This window comes from Amphibalanus amphitrite, unplaced genomic scaffold (assembly GCF_019059575.1).
Source record: "Amphibalanus amphitrite isolate SeventyFive unplaced genomic scaffold, NRLGWU_Aamphi_draft 001672F_arrow, whole genome shotgun sequence".
Lineage (NCBI taxonomy): Eukaryota > Metazoa > Arthropoda > Thecostraca > Balanomorpha > Balanidae > Amphibalanus > Amphibalanus amphitrite.
In genome coordinates, this window is record NW_024883165.1 from 78625 (window position 1) to 97236 (window position 18612).

Below are 18612 nucleotides of genomic sequence, written 5' to 3' on the forward strand. Positions count from 1 at the left end.
CACGGTCTTCAGATGTCGCAATTTCGCAAAGCCCTCAATGCCAGAGGAGCTGTCACAGGGAAATGGAAGTTGCAGGACCTGATCTAGTATCCATTGGGAGTCTCACAACTTGTATATCTCGGATTTTCGCTTAAGGTCATATGAGGTCAGGTCATTTTCGTGACTTCATCAATCATCATTATACCTAAGTCAATGGGGAAAAAATGAAAACTGTTATTCTTGCGCCGGGAACTATCTCCAACAAACTCAAGCACACATAATCATGATTTCAGGCACTACCTGCAAGGTTCCATGCATCACTTTTGCAATGTTGACCTTGCGTGAAGTAATATATGACGTCATTAGGGTCATATTAGGTTTTCGTCAATAACTCCCGATCAAAATGAGCTAGCGAGTCGGGAAAGCCTCCAATGGACTCATGAAGACCTGCAGAATCGAATGATATGCGGCATGTACTTTATTCGACCAATTTCGTGACCTGGGGGAGCTGACCTGATCGTGATCCGAGGTCAACGCCCTACGTTGACCTCATCCAAACAAAAATATATCATTCGACGCGTCTGAGCGAGTCGAACACGATGCTGGCAAAATCGTGGCTCTGCGGCCGTTTTTCGCGAAGTTATTCACCAAAAATGGAACCGTACCTTGGGCCACTTGACATGACATCAGAGGTCACGGGGAATCCAGTGGTAGCCTTTGTTTTACGCTAGGTGGTTTAGAATATAAAAGTTGAGTTCGAAAATTTGACGTAGGTAATTTTGAGTAGTTTTTAACTTTGCTAAAAATTGAGCCATTAACCCGCGCCCTGCTGGGGAGGGTGTTTTTACGCTCCCCCCTCCGGTTTTTCGCGAATGCCGTTTTTGCACAACTCATCAAACATCAATTCTACACATGTTGTAAAAATTTCAGACCAAAGTCATGCAAGGTCAGGTCACCAGGTCACTTCAAGTGACCGCACTTCATAAAATGTTTCAATGTATGCCATAGCTACACCGAGTGACCGATCGCTGTACAGTATGTACACAATTTATATCTCGGAATTTTTATATCGGTGACCTAAAGTCAGGTCAATTCTATAACCTCCCCATTAGAAATCAATGGGATAAACTTCAGAACCGTTTCTTTTGGAACTTAAGTCATTCTAAGCACTCTCAAACACTTAATTACAAGTAACTTTGATACACTGAACATAAAAATGGAACCCATGACCCTTCTTTATGTCCCTGAGGTCATCTCAGGTCACGAATTGAAGCTCACAGTTTTTCGCGAATCACTTTTGATAGAGGCATTCTAGAGCGATGAAAACGCCTGAGATGTGTTCAGCTCGACGATACGGATCGACTGATAAGCAACATGACCCTTACCGGTCAGGTCATGACCTTGACCTGAGGTCAAATTTTCAAGCTGACTGTTTAAGGTCAAATTATAGTTCATTCGATGCGTCTCGACGAGAGAAACACGATGCTGACAAAAGCAATGTCGTGTCTCTCTTGAGTCAAAAGTTATTGAGGAAAACATTTTCCTAAAAAGCGGCTTTTTTTGGAGTTTTTGCCCTCTGGAGGCTACACCGTTGACCTGAGGCCAAATATGAGAGCACTATACAGAAAGACCAGTAAAAGACCTATGGAATGCTCTTTTCTGCGGCGCTGTAACTCTATTGGTTCCCGAGTTGTCCGTTGGCAGTTTCGAAAAATATTGAAATAGCAAAATTTGACTTTGATGGCCTCTGGTGACCTGACCTTTGACCTGACCTAAAAAATGACCGAGATATTTTCGTCATGGTTTTTGACGTTTCTCTAATGCCGTTTACTGCGTGTCGCTACGTGGCCTAGGAGCCGAGTTAGAGGGGGGGAGGGTGTTCAGACATCTCCCCCGGCCCGGCGCGGAAGTCGCGGAGCACCAGCCCGTCGCGAGATCAAGTGACCATCCCACCTTAAAGGGACCCTCCCAAAGGGGTGTCGTTTTCCAAAAATGATTGGTAGGGCCCAAAGGCGGTGGCCGGCCATATGTGGCGGGGCTTACAAGGTAGGGTACCCCCAAATCTGCCTTTCTCATCGGATTTCGGCCAATTATTTTTTCGCCCTGGTCATTGACAAGACAAACCAAAATCTAAATAAAAAAATCTTTGGATGTCTAGGTACTCACTGAGCCCCATGCACAAAACGTGCAGTTATATAGGCAAAAGTGTCGGAGGAATGCACACCATTCTGAAAGAGGCCCACGCCGACTTAACCCGCAACCGCCTGGGGGGGGGTCGGATCCGACCCCCCTCCGTTTTTCTTGAATAACTCATGAACCGCTTGCGTTATCAACTTGAAACTTGGCATACCTTCTCCCCCATCAATTTGACGTCTCCTGTGCAATTTTTAAGAAAAAATTTTCAAAATTTTTTGAGATATATCGATTTTAGTGATGTAACTACATGGCGTTTTCAGTCAAAATATGGTAAATGTTTAAAAAATCGCCAAAAATCGAGGTTTTAAGCAAATTGCAAATTGAGGACACGAAAAGACGCAGCTCAACGAGTTCTTTAAAATGGCTATCTCGGATTTTCCATAAAATGCGTTTTTCACCCCTAAAAATTCAACAAACTATATTTTTTGGAAAACAGCTAATTAAATCCAAAATTTTGAGAATTTCCAAGAAACCGGAATATATGTTATAGAGCTCTATAAGAACATTAGATGTCCCAAATTTCAACTTTCTATCTTGATTTTTGACCCCCAAATTCTAAAAAATAGCTCCAACATGCATAGGGCACGGTGACGTCATAAGCATTTTCGCGAATTAGAGGCACTTCTGAACATCGCATGTGAAAACAAATGGCACCACTAGATTCCTGGGACAAAGCTCGTCTAGAAAAGTGCATTTTTATGTCAAAAATAAAAAGTTGAAAAATTGACTTTTTCTTAGCCCTCGTTTAGTTATGTATGGTATAAATGATTTTTTATGCTTTCAATGCACACTTATCACCAGCACAGTGACTTGGGGTCACATATAACCATTACCATCGGATTTGGCGTGAAAAATAAGCCATAAAACATGTGTCGCACGCCCATGTAGCAGAAAGTGAAAACCGTGACCTTTCGTGACCTGACCTGACCTTGACTCGTACTTAGTATGACCCCTATACGCACATGGTACCTTCACTAGGTCTTTGAGGTCATTTGTGGTGAGTTTCGAGCAGCAGCTATCGATTCCGCTGTCCGTAAGCCTAATCATGCAAAACCCCTGAATTTGACCTTTGACCTGACCTTGACCCGAAAGTTGACCTCAATCTTAAAATCTTAAGAGTGCTTTGGGAAGGTCTCGTAGAGACCTTTCGAACACCGCCTCGCGGGGCTCGATACGACCATTGGTTCTCGAGATAACAGGGGGGGTCGGATCCGACCCCCCCCCAGGCTGTCGTGGGTACGGAAATAGCCCAGGCGGTGCCGGGTTAAAAGGACGGCTGTGCTGAAATGGGCCATGAACGGCTTTGAAGGCCCCAGCCGATCAAAAAAGGCGGCTGAGGGGCTAGGAAATGCTTTGAAGACCCACGCCAATTGAAGGGTTTGACAACTAACGAGGTCTCGAAACACCACGATAGTTAGAAAGACCAGGGCCTCGTTTCATAAAGCGAGTCCGTAACTTACGCCGGTTTTTGGGCTTGTATTGCAAGCGCATGTAGAGCGATAAATTTATTTCCCCTTCTCCCTTCTGTTCTTGCTTGCAAGATAAATAAATTCAAATATTCAAACTATCGTCATCGCTTCACATGCACTTGTAATACAAGCCCCAAAAACCGGCGTAAGTTACGGACTCGCTTTATGAAACGAGGCCCTGCTTGCCAAAATAAAAAATGACAGTACGAGGGGCGTTCAGAAAGTAACGGACCCGACCATGAAGGAGCAGAGAGATACAGCATCGACTTATTAGACCAAAAAGTTCATTTATTCAAATAACCACCGTTAAGACAAACACATTTCGCGCAGCGCTTCGCGAGAGCACTCAAGTCTCCATAAGTAAGTGGGTCTTGGACACATCCTGTACGTCCAAGACGGCTGTTTTCGTCTCCCTGCTGTCAGCGAAGTTGCCACTGCTAATTTCCTTATGTTCGGGAAGAGGTGGCAACCAGAGGGTGGAGGGTTCTAAGAAAAAAGTGGATGCGACAACTCTAAGCCACAGCTCACCGCTTCACTGATCGTCAGTCGTCACCCCGCGCATGTACGCAGATGCGTGGTCGTAGATCAGGTGCACACCTTATGTCTGCTTCACTATAGCCTCTCCTCGAAGTCTATCGAATGGACACACATCATCAATTGTGCGCCCCTGTTTTAGAAAGTTGACGAGTCAGCATCCCAAAATGCAACCACTATCACCTCGCCGACTAACTTCACCTCGTTGCACTTATTTGGTGGCCGTTACTGAGTGTCCTTTCACTTGCGCAACTCGGTCACGCCCTTAGGGTCAACGTGTGACACCCACAAATCCTTAACGGTAACAAGTTGCTCAATGACATTAGGGGCCAAAAACTTTGCGCTAAGCCTTACTTTCGAGCTTGCCTTTTTTGCCGAGTCAGCAAACGGGGGTACATCTTGCAGAGATATTAAACATACTAAGACGCTGATGAATTGCTTTGAGAAACCCGATAGACACCTCTGCTTCTTCACTGCGTGCTTCCAGACAAGAAACATTTGTCATTTTCCAACAAAAAGTGTTCATTTTTCATATTTCCTTGAATCATAGATAACATGATATATTCATGTTATATATGCTTGAATCAATGCTGTTGATGGCTGACCACTGCGGGGGTCACATTCAATGATCTGTTGACCAAAATTGGGCAGGACGCCCACTAACTATTTGACGCTGCTGTAAGAAAGACAAACCTTGACATGTGTTGTTACTTGTCAGCTGTCACTAACTTTTCGTGAATAACGCTTGGTGCCTTTTCTGCAGTAGCTACTATGAACCGAATCACTGCTCTCTTCTGGGCGTCGCCCATCCTATCCGAAATGGCAAACTATGTTACGATTAAATATAAGCAGCCCGAATCAACCACAGGGCAAACTTAAAGGGACCCTCCCACCTTCATAAAAGTTAATGAATTGGCATAAAAGTGATGTCCCTTGGTTCGGAGGGATCAAAAATGAATATCTACTAAATTTCAACGAAAATATTCACTGATTTTCAAGATATTAGGCTTTTACTTTGTTTACTTTTTGGGATCTCCGCTGTTCCTAGCGACTTATTTGGAAGCAATAATTTGGCAGCCTCGAAGTGCGGCAGACGTTGCGCGCAAAGCAGTGTATACCACCACGTGTGTACGATGGTTTTAGTCTAAGATTTAAAAATCGTTAGATCTCCGCTGACGTCACAAATTCTAAGGGGGCATCCCAATGCATTAGCCCCTTAGAATCCGAAAACTGCAAGTCTGAAATTCCATATCTCCGAATTAAAGCACGTTTCGATGTTGTGAGTGCCCAAACCGGTATTTTCAGGCCATGGCCACCAATTTTGCTATCTCTCAAAACTAATGTTAACCCGCGCGGGGCTGGGGTCTCCAGCCGAACGCGCGGGGCTGGGGGGGGGGGTAAATTTTACCCCCCCCCCCGTTATCTTCCGAAGTAATGGTCCGATTTGGAAAATTCAAACGCCAATCGAAAGATCTCATCACGAACAACTTAAAACATGTACTTAATTTAAAGTTTGAGGTCAAGGTCAAGGTCAGGTCAAGGGTACAATTTGCAAGTGTCTACAGTATCGGCCTTGCACCGTAGTTGCCGAAGAATGGAGTCATGGACTGAGACTGATTGCCCAAAACGTGTTCTTAGGCTACCAAGACAATATTCGTTGCATACAATATCATTCAGAGGTCAAGGTCAAGGTCAGGTCAGGTCAGGTCAGGTCACCAAAAAAATATAGAAAAGGGCATGTGCGACACATGTTTTATGGGTCATTTTACTCATAGAATTCAATAGGCACACTCAATTAGTGATATGGACCACCTCTGGATGAATTTCAGGTCGAGGTCAGGTCAAGGTCAGGTCAAGTGAGGTCAAATTGTGAAGTTGGTTGTTAAGGCCTAAAAAGGTGTCTATCTGATGCAGTTTTTCACGGCGAATCGAATGGTGCTACTTTTGTTTCCGTACGAGGTCTAGAACTTCAAAAAAAATCATTTTTCAAAAATTTTGTGTGTCGTGACGTCATAAAATTATGAATAACTCCCACATTTTTGAACCGATTCTTCTAAAAATTGGTATGTAGGTGCACATAGACCACTTCTCTGAAATATATTCCGTTTTTTTCGATACACTCAAAGTTTTGTATTTTATAATTATTTTCCCAAGAAAGTCATTTTTTAAAAATTAGGGCCAAAATCCAAAATTTTCAAAAAACCGAGATAGCCATTTGATAGACAAAGTAGAATTACGTATAACCTTTTTTGTTACGTCTTGATTCCTTTAACCCTCCCCGGACCTATTGGTTTTCTACATACGCGCCGGCCGAGGGGGGGGGGGGGGCGGGTACGACCCCCCCTCGCCGTTTCGCCCCTGGTGGAGCTAGCGCGTCGCGGAAAAAACGAGCGCGTGCGCCGTTACGAGACGCAGAGATTGGTACCCGATTTTAAGGTCCTAGGTCAACTGGTGACCGCTGAGGTCAGGTCAAGTGCCCCAAGGTACGGTTCAGTTTTTGGTGAATAACTTCGCAAAAAACGGCCGCAGAGCGCCGATTTTGGCAGCATCGTGTTCGCCTCGCTCAGGCGCGTCGAATGATATACTTTTTGTCCCGGTCAGGTCAACTTGGGGTATTGACCTCAGGTCAAGGTCAGGGATCAGCACCCCCAGGTCACGAAGTTGGTCGAAAGAGGTCATGTCGCAAATCATTCGATTCTTCAGGCCTTCCTGAGTCCATTGGTGGCTTTCCCGACTCGCTAGCTCAATTTGATCAAGAGTTATTGACGAAAAACTAATGTGACCTTGATGACGTCATAAATGACGTCACGCAAGGTCAACATTGCAAAAGTGAGGCATCTAACCTTGCAAGGAGTGCATCAAATCACGATTCTGTGTGCTTGAGATAGTAAGAGATCGTTCCCGGCGCCAGAATAGCAGTTTTCATTTTTCCCCATTGACTTATAATGGTGAGGTCACGAAAATGACCTGACCTCATATGACCTTTAGGGAAAATCCGAGATATACAAGTTGTGGGACTCATAATGGATACTAGGTCCTGCAAGTTTCATTTCTTTGTGACATCTCCTCTGGCAGTGAGGGCGTTGCAAAGTTGCGACATCTGAAGACCGTGCAGAGGTTCACTTATGACGTCATAGGTCAGTGACCTGACCTGACCCAAAAATGCGGTTGGTGTCAAAAGATCCGGCTTGGATCAAAGGTCAGGTATGCCAAGTTTCAGCTCTCTATCGCCAGCGTGTTCGGAGCTATCGCGAAAAAACCCTATGGGGGGGCGGCACCCGCCCCCCCCCCTCGGCCGGCGAGGGTTAAAAATGAAGATGTTAGCGGCGTTTGAAATTTTGCCGTTTTTGAGGCGAAAATGGCGAACATGACGTCACTAAAAAGTCAATTTCTCAAAAATTTCCTGACGGATTTCGCTCAAATTTTCAGAGAACGTGTCAAATTGATGTAAGAAAAGGTACCTACTGATAGTTTGGCGGCGCTGCGCACCGCCGTTTTTGAGATATTGCAAAAATTCGCGAGGGGGGGTAAAATTTACCCCCCCAGCCCCGCGCGGGTTAAAGCGTTCCGCGCCTGTGTAAACTAAAGTCCAAATGGAGTGTGCCAGCCAACCTTCTAATCACATCCCAATATTTATTGTAATATTGGTTTCTTACTGTTCTAAGGATGTCAGCGACCGCATCAAAGCCGGTAAAGAACTTGGCTCTGCGCTGGAGGAGGCTGTCAATGAAGATCTCCCTCTGGCGTTCGTCGAAGAACGAGTCAAACTCACAAATTGGAAGAACGCAGTCGACACCACTCTGGACAAGGGGGCTTTCAAAAGCTACCCCGAGACCACGGCAGGCCTTCTTAGGTTAATAAGAAACAAGGTAAACTAGAATATTTATTATATTAACCCTCGCCCGTATTGGTGTTTTTTTTTTTCCAGCCGCGAACGTATAAGGGGGGGGGGGTGTCCGTTGGACCCCCCCCCCTTACCGCTTTGCCCCTGATCGAGCTAGAGCTTCGCGGAAAAAAACGAGCGTGCTGCCCGTGACGAGAGGAAGCCGATGATACCTAATTTTAGGACGCCATTTAATTGCGTCCCAGAAAAGCTACTTCTGGCACCTAAAAGCTGACTCGCCCCAAAATTGGTCCTCAGCACCTATTTGGTGGATACCAGCACCAATCATGGAAAATGACCTTAATTAGCTGTTTCTGGCACCTATTCATCGGTACGCCTTACTCTTTTTTCTGAATCTGGCACCTAAATGCTGAGCGTAGCACCAATCCAGGCGCGGATCCAGGGGGGGGGGCGACGGGGGCGGCCGCCCCCCCCCCCCCCCGCCATCCGAAAAAGGCGCCCATATCCCGCGGCAGAGAGGGCGCCCCGAGCAGAAGAGCGGCGACACAGCAAAGGTTCAGCAGAAATAGGGCGCCTCCAGCAGAAGTTGGGCTCACCAAGCAGGAGAGTGACGCCCAATTGCCTATTCCCAGCAGATGAGAGTCGCCCCAGCAGCAGATGGGCGCCCCCAGCAGAAGAGGGCGTCTCGTTACAAGAATATAAAATACCTTCTGTTCACGAGGGGCGCCCCTGGCAGCGGAAGGGCACCCTTAGCAGGAGACGTGTCCCCCTGAAGAGGAGCGACGCCCCAGCAAAAGGAGAGAGGCGCCCCCATTCCGAGAAGAGGGGCGCCCTGACAGCAGCTGGGCGCCCCAGCAAAAAAGGAGCCCCATAATAAGAAAATGGGTGCCACTGCACACAGCCGCTATCAGGGTTCAGAAGTGGCCAATACCCTAATTTTCGACAAATTTTAAAGCGTGCTTTTCTCACATTTTCTGGTCGTAAATTGATCAGACTGTGTAAAATATCATCCAGAAAAAATATTACTCATTCTGGCACAGATTGGTGGGCCCCCAAAGTACACCGTTTTGTTTTGCTCCGTGAGACCGAACTTGTGCTGCGATTTTCATGTAAATGTTGACCAGTCTCCTGTCATATTCTTTGCTTGAAAATGCGTAAGTAAGATATCAGCTGAAAGGGGAAAATGTGAGGAATCTATTGGTAACAAAAGTGCATCTAAAAAACTTCCCAATCAGTTATTGTAAGCTAATTGTTGCACACTTGCACAAAGCAGAAGGGCTTGAGGATTTCAATATTTACATAGGCCTACCAAAAAACGCACAACGTGCTTCACATCGAGACAACGTCCATAACATATACCGTACAATTGTGATTCATTTGCTGAAAAAATTAGGTCGGCATCACACTGCCGGCAAAAGTTATTACAGTTCTAGTGACGCTAGGTCGCCGCCCGGCCGACCCCGCGCCGGTCAGGTCGGCCGGGCGGCGGCCGTGCAGCTGACGTCTGTGCGGTTCGGCAGCTGACCAATCAGCTGCGAGAGAGGAGCGCGGTCCTTCTAATCGCCCCCGGCAGTTACTTGTGCGGAGGGGTGTTCGACGCTCGTGTCGATTGCATTTGTTGGTTGTCGATTGTCGATTGACTTGTGGGTATATTTTTGGTGACCAATAGATGTACGTCGTCTCAACTGAATGTAGTCCGATCAAATTCAATAAAGCAAAAAGACATCCAGCCAACAGAACATCGTAAGAATGTCCGATATGGTTGATAACATTCAGAGTTTGGGGGAGCAGCCATCGACCAGAATGAACCTTATTGGCTTTTGTATGTAACATTTGCATTGCTTTTGGAAAGTTTCAGTCAGATATCTTCAGAAATGGCAATGTTATCGGCTTTTGCATTTTACCGTAGTCGGTTAATCACAATTTTCGATATTGCAAAGGCAATTTCAGTACGTTCTTGACATCGAAAACCAAAACGAATAGCATCATCGTGTTCCAGAGCTCAAATTGCATCCGATGCACATCTTTTTTGTTGAGAATGTTCAACTTCAAAATTTGACCCTTTTGACCTCGCCGTGACCTGACCTTCATTTGTCGAAAGGAAATAGTTTCGAATCGGACGACCCAGATGACATCATTTTTAGATGCTTTTGCCGAAATGGACCATCAAAGATGTGTCGCATGACCTTAAAAATGTATACATTTCCTTCCATGACCTTTTCCATGACCTTTTGTGACCCATGACCTTTCCATGACCTTTTGTGACAAAGTTAGGTTTCGTTTGTCAGCTATTCCTATCAGAAGCCGTTTGAATTTTTAGTATTGAACGAGTAGTTTCGAAGACAGCATGGGGAAGCTATGCAGAATCCCCTCCCGAGTCACCCGTTATGGGATATACCTACCAGTTATCCGCGGATTACAAGCAAAAATATTTTTACGGCAATGCTGGATCAGCAGGATGCTCATACGTTTCCATACGTGACCTTAAGGTTTACTTCACATATAATAAAAATTCCTTGGCAAAATGTCAACTGGTTAACGAGTTATCGCATTTTGGCCACTTCCGAACTCAAATAGCGGCTGTGTGCACTGGTAGAAGAGGGGCGCCCCAGCAGAAGAGAGGGGTCTCCAGCAGGAGACGGGCGCCCCAAGCAGAAGAGGGGCGCCCCAGCAGAAGAGAGGCGCCACAGCAAAAGTTAATCAGAAATAGGGAGCCTCCAGCAGAGGTTGGGCCCGCCAAACAGGATATGGGCGCCCCATTGACAATATCCGGCAGAAGACAGACGCCCCAGCAGCAGATGGGCGCCCCCGGTAGAAGAGGGGCGCCCCATTACAAAAAGAAAAGGAGTATATTCTACCAAAAGGGGCGCCCCTGACGACAGCGGAAGGGCAACCCCAGCAGAGGGGCGGTGCCCCAGTAAAAGGAGAGGTGTGCCCCGTTCCAAGCAGCAGAGGGTCGCCTCGCCCCAGAAAAAAAAAACTGGAGCCCCATAAGAAGAAAAGGGGTGCCTCTGGCAGAAGAGAGACGTTCCCCGCAGTGGAAGGGCGCCCCCACAAGAGTGGCATCTCCAGCAAAAGAGAAGTGCCCCTGCAAGAGAGGGGCACCCCACCAAAAGTTGGGCAGAAGTGGGGCGCCTTCAGCAGAATTTGGGGTCGCCCAACAGGAGAGGGCCGCCCTATTCACAGTAGAAAAAAAGACTCCTCAGCAGCAAAGGGGCGCCCTAACAGAAAAGGTGCACTCGTAGTAGAAGTGGGACGCATCAGGAAGAAGAGGGGCACTTCTAGCAGAAGATGGGCGTCCCAGATAAGTGGGCCGCCTGCAGCAAATTGGTCGTTCTTAGAAGGAAGAAATGAGGCGACTTAAGCAAACTGGGTCTCTCCATAATGGATTAGGCGATCCAAGCAGAGGTTGGGCGCCCCCGGGAAGTGAGGCATACCAGCATAAGTGAGACGCTTCCAGAAAAAGGAGGGGGCATCACCGGGAGAAGAAGGACTGCACCAGTAAATGGAGGCCACCTTTTTGCTAATATCTTTTGCTAGGGTAGCGGTGCCCATCTACGACTTTTAACCCGTGCCGTGCTGGTGGTCTGAGTTTTCCGTGTCCTGCTGGGGAGGGGGGGGCAAACTCCCTCGTCTAACTCGGCTCCTGGGCCGCGTAGTGACACGCGATAAGCGGCATTCGAAAGATCGTCAAAAAACAGGACGAAAACAAACGGTCATTTTTTAGGTCAGGTGGAATGTCAGGTCACCAGAGGTCATCAAAGGTAAAATGTTGCCTGTTTCAACATTTTTCCGTTTTCGAAGCAGCGGCACATAACTCGGAAACCAATAGAGCTATAGCGCCGCAGAAAAGCGCATTCGATAGCCCTTTTAAAGGTGTTTCTGCAAGCTGCGCTCAGATTTGACCTCAGGTCAACGGTTTAGCCTTCAGAGGGCAAAAGACTCTAAAAATAGCCTTTTTATGAACAATGTTTACCTGCAATAACTTTTGACTCAAGAGAGTCTCGACATTACGACGTCAGCATTGCGTTTCTGTCGTCGAGACACGTCGAACAAACTAAAGGTTGACCTTATGAAAGGTAATTTTGAGAATTTGACCTCAGGTTATGGTCATGACCTGACCGGGAAAGGTCATGCTGCATAGCAGTCGATGCGTATCGTCGAGCTGAACACAGCTGAGGTGTTTTTATCGCTCTAGCTTGAATCTATCAAAAGTTATTTAAAAAAAAAAACTGCTGCGGACCTTTCATGACATGGGATGACCTCTAGGACATAATGAGTGGTCACACTAGGTGCAATGTTCTTATTCAGTGTGTTAATTTTATATGTATCCCAATGCTTGATATTGTCTAGAATGGCGCTCGTCCAAACGAGATGCCTTTCCGTTTTCTCCCAAAGACTTAATTATACCTACCTACCTAATGGAGACGTCGCACAACTGACCTGACCTTAGGTCACAGATATCGAAATTCCGAGATATACATTTCATGAATAAGGTTGCTTTCATCAATCGCTGAAAGGTTCAAAGCAATCGTTCAGTCGGTATAGCAATGGTAAGCATTTGAACTTTTTCTTAGGCTAGGTCACTTGGCATAACCTGGTGACCTGACCTTCCATCACCCGCGTCAGACATTTTTACAACATGTGCAAAAAAGATGCATGATAAGGTATGCTAAAAATGGCGGCGCTGCGCGCAGCCGTTTTTCAGATATATGCGAAAAACCTGAGGGGGAGCGCGATAACGCCCCCTAGCACGGCGCGGGCTTTTAGCTCCCGATTTTGACGGTTTGGCGCCCCCTTTGTATTGAGCGCCCCCGGATTGCCAGGTCGCCCCTATTTCGACTTGCCGCCCCCCCCCCCTCCCGAAAATTCCTGGATCCGCCCCTGCACCAATCTAGTAGAAAAATGAACTACTGGCTGGTAGAATCATGTTGTTCTGGTATAATGACCCCTGGAGTCTAGCCTAAAGGCTGCCAGTGCAGCTACACTCTAAGACAGCCCCGTAGTGATCTCAGCATTGTATATGACGTTTAAGTAAGCAAATAATATTGATTTGTTTGAAAAAACAATGTCATTTAAATATTTAAAAGCATTTATTTGTAATGCTTAAAGGGAAACATTTTTGTGAGTAATTGTCTCGATTTTGACCATTAAAACGGGTATTGTATTTTTTGACGTCATCAAATAGCTCCAAAAAAAGAAATGTAATGTTTTCATTCCGTTCAAGGCCGCTGAAGGAACGCGGGATCTTGCGTGGGACATTGTCCGTTGTTTGCCGCGCAGAGTTGTGCCGTGGTTGTGCCTTTTTCATCCGTTTCTTACTTATGTCATATGTGTGCATGAAGCTTTGATCAGCAAATACGGAGTTCAACTAGACGATCTGGCAACTTTAGGCTGTGTGGAAGCAATTAGGTGCCAGATTCAGATATTAGGGTCGAATAAGCATTTTGGGGCTGATCAGCAATTAGGTGCCAGAAACAGCTTTTTAGGGACCAGAAACAAATATTCCCCCTAATTTTAAGGTCCTAGGTCATTGGTTGACCTTGCAGGTCAGGTCAATGACCCAAAAGTCGGGAAAATCGGGACCTAGTAGAACGTGGTAAAGTGTGGCTGCAATGGGGTTTTCGGGGTGCTGATCACGAATATCATGTTAGTTTTGATCACAGATGATGTTTTTGTGCATTTAGGCCAGGTCGGGTCAGGTCAGGTCAGGTCAACCAGTAGGGGTCCTGCCGGGTATTCCTAGTAGGTGTCAACCACCTCTGACAGCTTCGTTACATGTTACGAAGGCACTTAAGCTACTTCGAAAATGTTCATATGGTTGCTAAATTCGAATTCAGCTCCAAAAGCTGGCCTAGAAACATGTAAAACTCGAAAAAGTGAAACGAGGTCATCAAAGGTCAATGACCTGACCTGACCTTCAGGTGACCTTGACACCCACCCTAATGCATGGGGGCAACATCATATCACATGTTTGAACGCTTGAAACCACGAAAAGACTGCAAACGCGCGGCTAATGCGAGCTGACATACGCCGAATCGCGATTCCGGCCAAACATGGTCTCGAAAAGTAGGTCACAGGTCAAAGGTCATTTGGGTCAGGGTCGTGAAATTTCTAGGGTAGGTGTAAAATTGATTAACACGAGGGTACTGAATAGTGATGTCAATTACGGAAAATCGGAATACCGATACCAAACCAAATACCAACCAAAACCACGGGAAAATACCGAAACCAGACTAGAGATGTCAATCGGATACCAACTTTTTGGTATACCGATACCAAACCCATACCAACTTGGTATTTGGTATTTCAATCCTAGTGTAATCGGTATTTTGTTGGTATCATGAGCCCTCACTAATGTATAAGAGGCTAAAAAATTGGTAAAAAGTTGGTATTTTCATCATGATTACAAATTGGTTTGGTTTCGGTATTTCCCCACGGTTTTGGTTGGTATTTGGTTTGGTATCGGTATTCCGATTTTCCGTAATTGACATCACTAAACCAGACCAACTTGGCAAAATGAGGGAAATACCAACTTTTTACCGATTTCTTAGCCTTTTTACATTAGTGAGGGTTTATGATACCAACAAAATACCAAACACATTACGAATGAAATACCAAATACCAAGTTGGTATCGGTTTGGTATCGGTATACCAAAAAGTTGGTATCCGATTGACATCTCTAGTAAGTTGTGTCGCGATCGGCTGCTTTTTACGCGAGTTATTCGCGAAAAACCATGGGGGGGTCCGTTCGACCCCCCCCCCCCCACTATACGGGCGAGGGTTAACCCTCGCCCGCACATGCCATTTTCCCATCCTAGAAGGCACATGGGGGGTTGCCAGTGGATACCTGTGTGGTGTTGTAGCACGGGTTGTGTCTGCAGTGCGATCATCTGGTAGTTTCTCGATTAGTTCCACTATCGTGGTCTGATTCATCCCTGCTTCTATTGGGATCCGGGTCAGCAAGGTTTCGATGTCGAGGTGAATCTCAAAATGGCTCAAGTCTTCCACCGAGACGTTCAGCGTTGTGCTGCTCTTTCGGAGCAGGTGCGGTGGGATTATGTACTTGTCGCCGATCGCTGAGCACCCGAGAGGTAGTGAAAATATTCCAGTTCCTTGCAGCCGAAACACCTTGTTTGGAGTCGGAGTGTCCACACATTGCATGGAAAAGGATTCAGCCGTAGGCAGTATATAGATCCATTTGTTTTCTGACAGCGTGTACAACTGAGCTGGAGGTCTTGTGATGCGACGTCGGCAAGTTTGATCAGTCTGTTCTGTATTTCCTCTGAAGGCATCGTAGAGACATCCTTGTCGTTGCTCCTCTACAAGCGGCGTGAAATCTGTGCAATAGTTCTTATTGCCGTGTCTTTTGCATCGGTCGACTTCATTCTTCCTTAATTTCATGTGCAGACGATGATCGTGTGTTAGAGCAAAATACTCGGCGTCGACTACGGTTTCCAATGCTGCCGTGGAGTTCAAGAAGTGGGTCGGGATTGGTGTCACTTGATACAACTCAAATTGCGCGTATGGCTGGTACATCAGAGGCACCCTTATATGCGCCTCCCATCCATCTGATAGCGGGATTGCCATGCTTGATAATGTTGCGTATAAGTCAGCGACATTGTTGGTTGATGCTGCCAGAGCCCATCCTTCTGGGAGTTTTTGCTGAATTTCGGCTAGAGTGGTTTTAAGCTGTTTTAGTGGTAAAATCGCCGGGGTTACTTCTCCTTTCTGCGTGTGTGCCATAGCTTCACACAACTGCTTTACTTCCTGCCGAAACGTGAGAACAGCTGCTCCAATGGTGCGAATGGCTGTGGCTACGGCTTGGTAAATGTCCATTTCCTGACGAATGGTCTCATGAGTAGTTAGCCTCATCAACTCCTCTTCATTTTGACTTCTAAGAACTTTGTTCAGAATTTCTTGAGTTGAGTTGGCCAATGCCTGTATATTCCTTGCGTTGATCTGTTGTCCTTCGCGCAATTTCCCGATAATAGTCGTTTGTAGCTCGATCATGTGATGCAATTTTCCTACTCCCGCTTCCACTCCCTTGATTTCCTGATGTAGTCGCTTCGTGTCTTCTTCAGTAGCCGTTCCGAATGCCCACTTCAACCCATCTCCTATGAATGGGATAAGTCCTCTAGCTTTGCGGCTTAGACTTAACTCCGTCTGCAGTTGTCTCAGTTCTCTCTCTGCGACATCCAATTCGTATACCATCCACTTCTTTTCTTGGTTCCACATACCGGCAAGAGTCCTTTGCCAGCTCCTCCTTCGTCTAGCCTCGTGCCTGATGTAATTTGATCGCTTCTTAGACGTTCGCTGATTTTTGTCCGCCAAAGGCCTTGTTTTTCCTCTCTCGAACTCCGGCAAACCCCTAATCGCTCTACTAATTTGGTCGAAATGTCCTTGAATGATTCCGGCTTGCTCCTGTACTTGTTGGCTTTGAACGCGGGTCACTAACGTCCAAGTTCCTGTCACCAGCACCAACGGTCCTCTTGGCACGAACAGCACACCACTGCTCAGTCCCGGTGTGTTTCGTTCTTGTAACAGGTTCGGTTGGACGATCCCGCCCGGCTGGCCGTGGACGACCAACACGCCCAGCATGATGATTGCGTACCACCTGGAAAAGAGAAGAGCGTTGTAGTCCGTTTGCCAGGTTGTATCAAGCGAATACGTTTCATAGCGTCAATGCAGCTTCCTAGTTCCTATTCTGTCGGGCACGAATCCTCCTGGACCTCCTAGGGTTCTCTCGCCAATCCCTTTGTGTAGGGGTATTCCCGTCTACTTCCTCGCTCCCTCCGCCGCGCCTAGGGGTGGGGCTTTGCAGTTCTTCCTCTTGATCCTCTGGGGATTGTCCTGTATCCCTCACTCCTTCTGTGGCCCGTGCTCCTTCCGACTCTGAGCCTTCTCTTTGTACTTCGTACCCATCAATCCGATCATCTTCCCAATTCCAATCTGGCCTGAACGGCTTGAATCGCTGCTTTTCTCCTTTAAGCCAGACGTCCAGTTTCGTCTGGTCGGTTGGCTGGTGTGTCTCGCTCCCTCTTCTGGCTGCTTCCTGGACCTCCTCGGGCCATACCATCTCTGGGATAGCTGGTTTTAGTCGCTCCACGTGTGCCCGAACTGTCCTCCCCCGTCGATCAGGACGCTCAAGACCATAGCTGAGCGGTCCCAGTTTCTTGATGACTCGGTACCCTGGTTTCTATGGGCGATGTAGTTTTCGCGTGTTACCCTCCGCGATCCTTTCATCCAGGAGGTACACTTCATCTCCTACTTGGAACTCTCTTGGTCGGCTTCTCTTGTCATGGGCCATCTTCTGATCCTCCCTTGCCCGCCTCAGTCGTTGTTGAACCACACGGAATGCCTCGTGGAGTCTCCTGACTGCCTGGGTTTTTGTCTGCCGAAGATCTTGGAGGTTCAGTGGTCGTCGCTCCGTTTCAGCCAGCATGATGTCCAGCGGTGCTCGGCATGGTCGGAAGAACATCAGGAAGAATGGCGATTCTTTTGTTGACTCTTGTGGTGCTGCACGGTACGCGTGCATCACATAAGGGAGGTACAGATCCCAATCCCTTTGGTTTTCGCTGACGAATGCCCTCAGCATGGATGCCAGGGTCCTGTTGTACCGCTCGCATAGTCCGTCAAACTGTGGATGGTAAGGTGTTGTAAACAGATGGGAGATTTCGAGTAGCCTGCATAGCTCATTCACGAGCCGGGACCTGAAGTTGCTGCCGTTGTCCGTTATTAGTCGTTCGGGTAGTCCATATTCTAGAAACTTGTCCATGAGAACAGCCGCCGTTGTTTCCGCCGTCTGGTCTCGCGTGGGCACCGCTAGTACGTACTTCGTCAGATAGTCGGTGATGACCACCACATATTTCTTCCCTGACCTTGTTTGTGGCAGGGGTCCCAGTACGTCCACGGCCACTGTGTGCCATGCCCCGAGTGGTTCAGGCATGGTACCCATTGGTGCCTTGTGCTTCGGGCCTCGGTCCTTTTCCTGACACGTGTTGCAGCCTTGCACGTAGCGATGGCATGTGGCATACATGTGCTTGAAGAAGTAACGTGTCCTCAGTTTATCGAGAGTCTTCTTTGTCTTGAGATGACCAGCGTGGGCATCTTGGACAGCCTTCTTGATTAGAGCCTGCGGAAGTACGATCTTGTAAGATGTTTCTCCGGATACGTCTTGCGTGACTTCTTCCAACACTCCGTCGGGTGCTATTCGGAAGACATGGTCTCGATGCCAGGCCTTGTTTGGCCCGTCGGGCTCGAGACTTTGAACCAGATGCTGACAGTCTTCATCCTGTCTTTGGGCCTCCTGCAAAGCCCTTCGCCCTCGTACTTCCTGTTTGCCTGTGCTTTCGAATCCAGGTGACGTTGTGGTGCACGCTGCTCCTGTGTTTCCTGGTTGGGCTTGGGGGTCCTGTCTGCCTTGATGGTTTTGGTCTTCCCTTTCTGCCTCGGGAGTGAGTTGTCGCACCACGCAGACACCTGAGCGACTCGCCTCCAGCTCGCGTCGCGGTGGTCTGGCTACGTCGTCGTCCAGATCCAAATCCTTGGCCTCGAGCCCGTCCTTGGAACCGAAGTGATCGTAGATGC

General features: G+C 47.3%; 2 protein-coding genes across 2 annotated transcripts in view; both read left to right on the forward strand.

Moving 5' to 3' along the window:
• LOC122374558 (serine/threonine-protein kinase/endoribonuclease IRE1-like) overlaps positions 1-7936 on the forward strand; it is a 48770-nt gene extending 40834 nt beyond the window's left edge. The window contains exon 9 of the mRNA XM_043353369.1: positions 7844-7936. Within this exon, the coding sequence (XP_043209304.1) occupies positions 7844-7872 (29 nt within the window). The 3' untranslated portion in view covers positions 7873-7936. The remainder of the gene's footprint in view (positions 1-7843) is intronic.
• LOC122374559 overlaps positions 7872-18612 on the forward strand; it is a 37169-nt gene continuing 26428 nt past the window's right edge. Inside the window, exon 1 of the mRNA XM_043353370.1 lies at positions 7872-8047. The gene's annotated coding sequence lies outside the window, so the exon portion shown is untranslated. The remainder of the gene's footprint in view (positions 8048-18612) is intronic.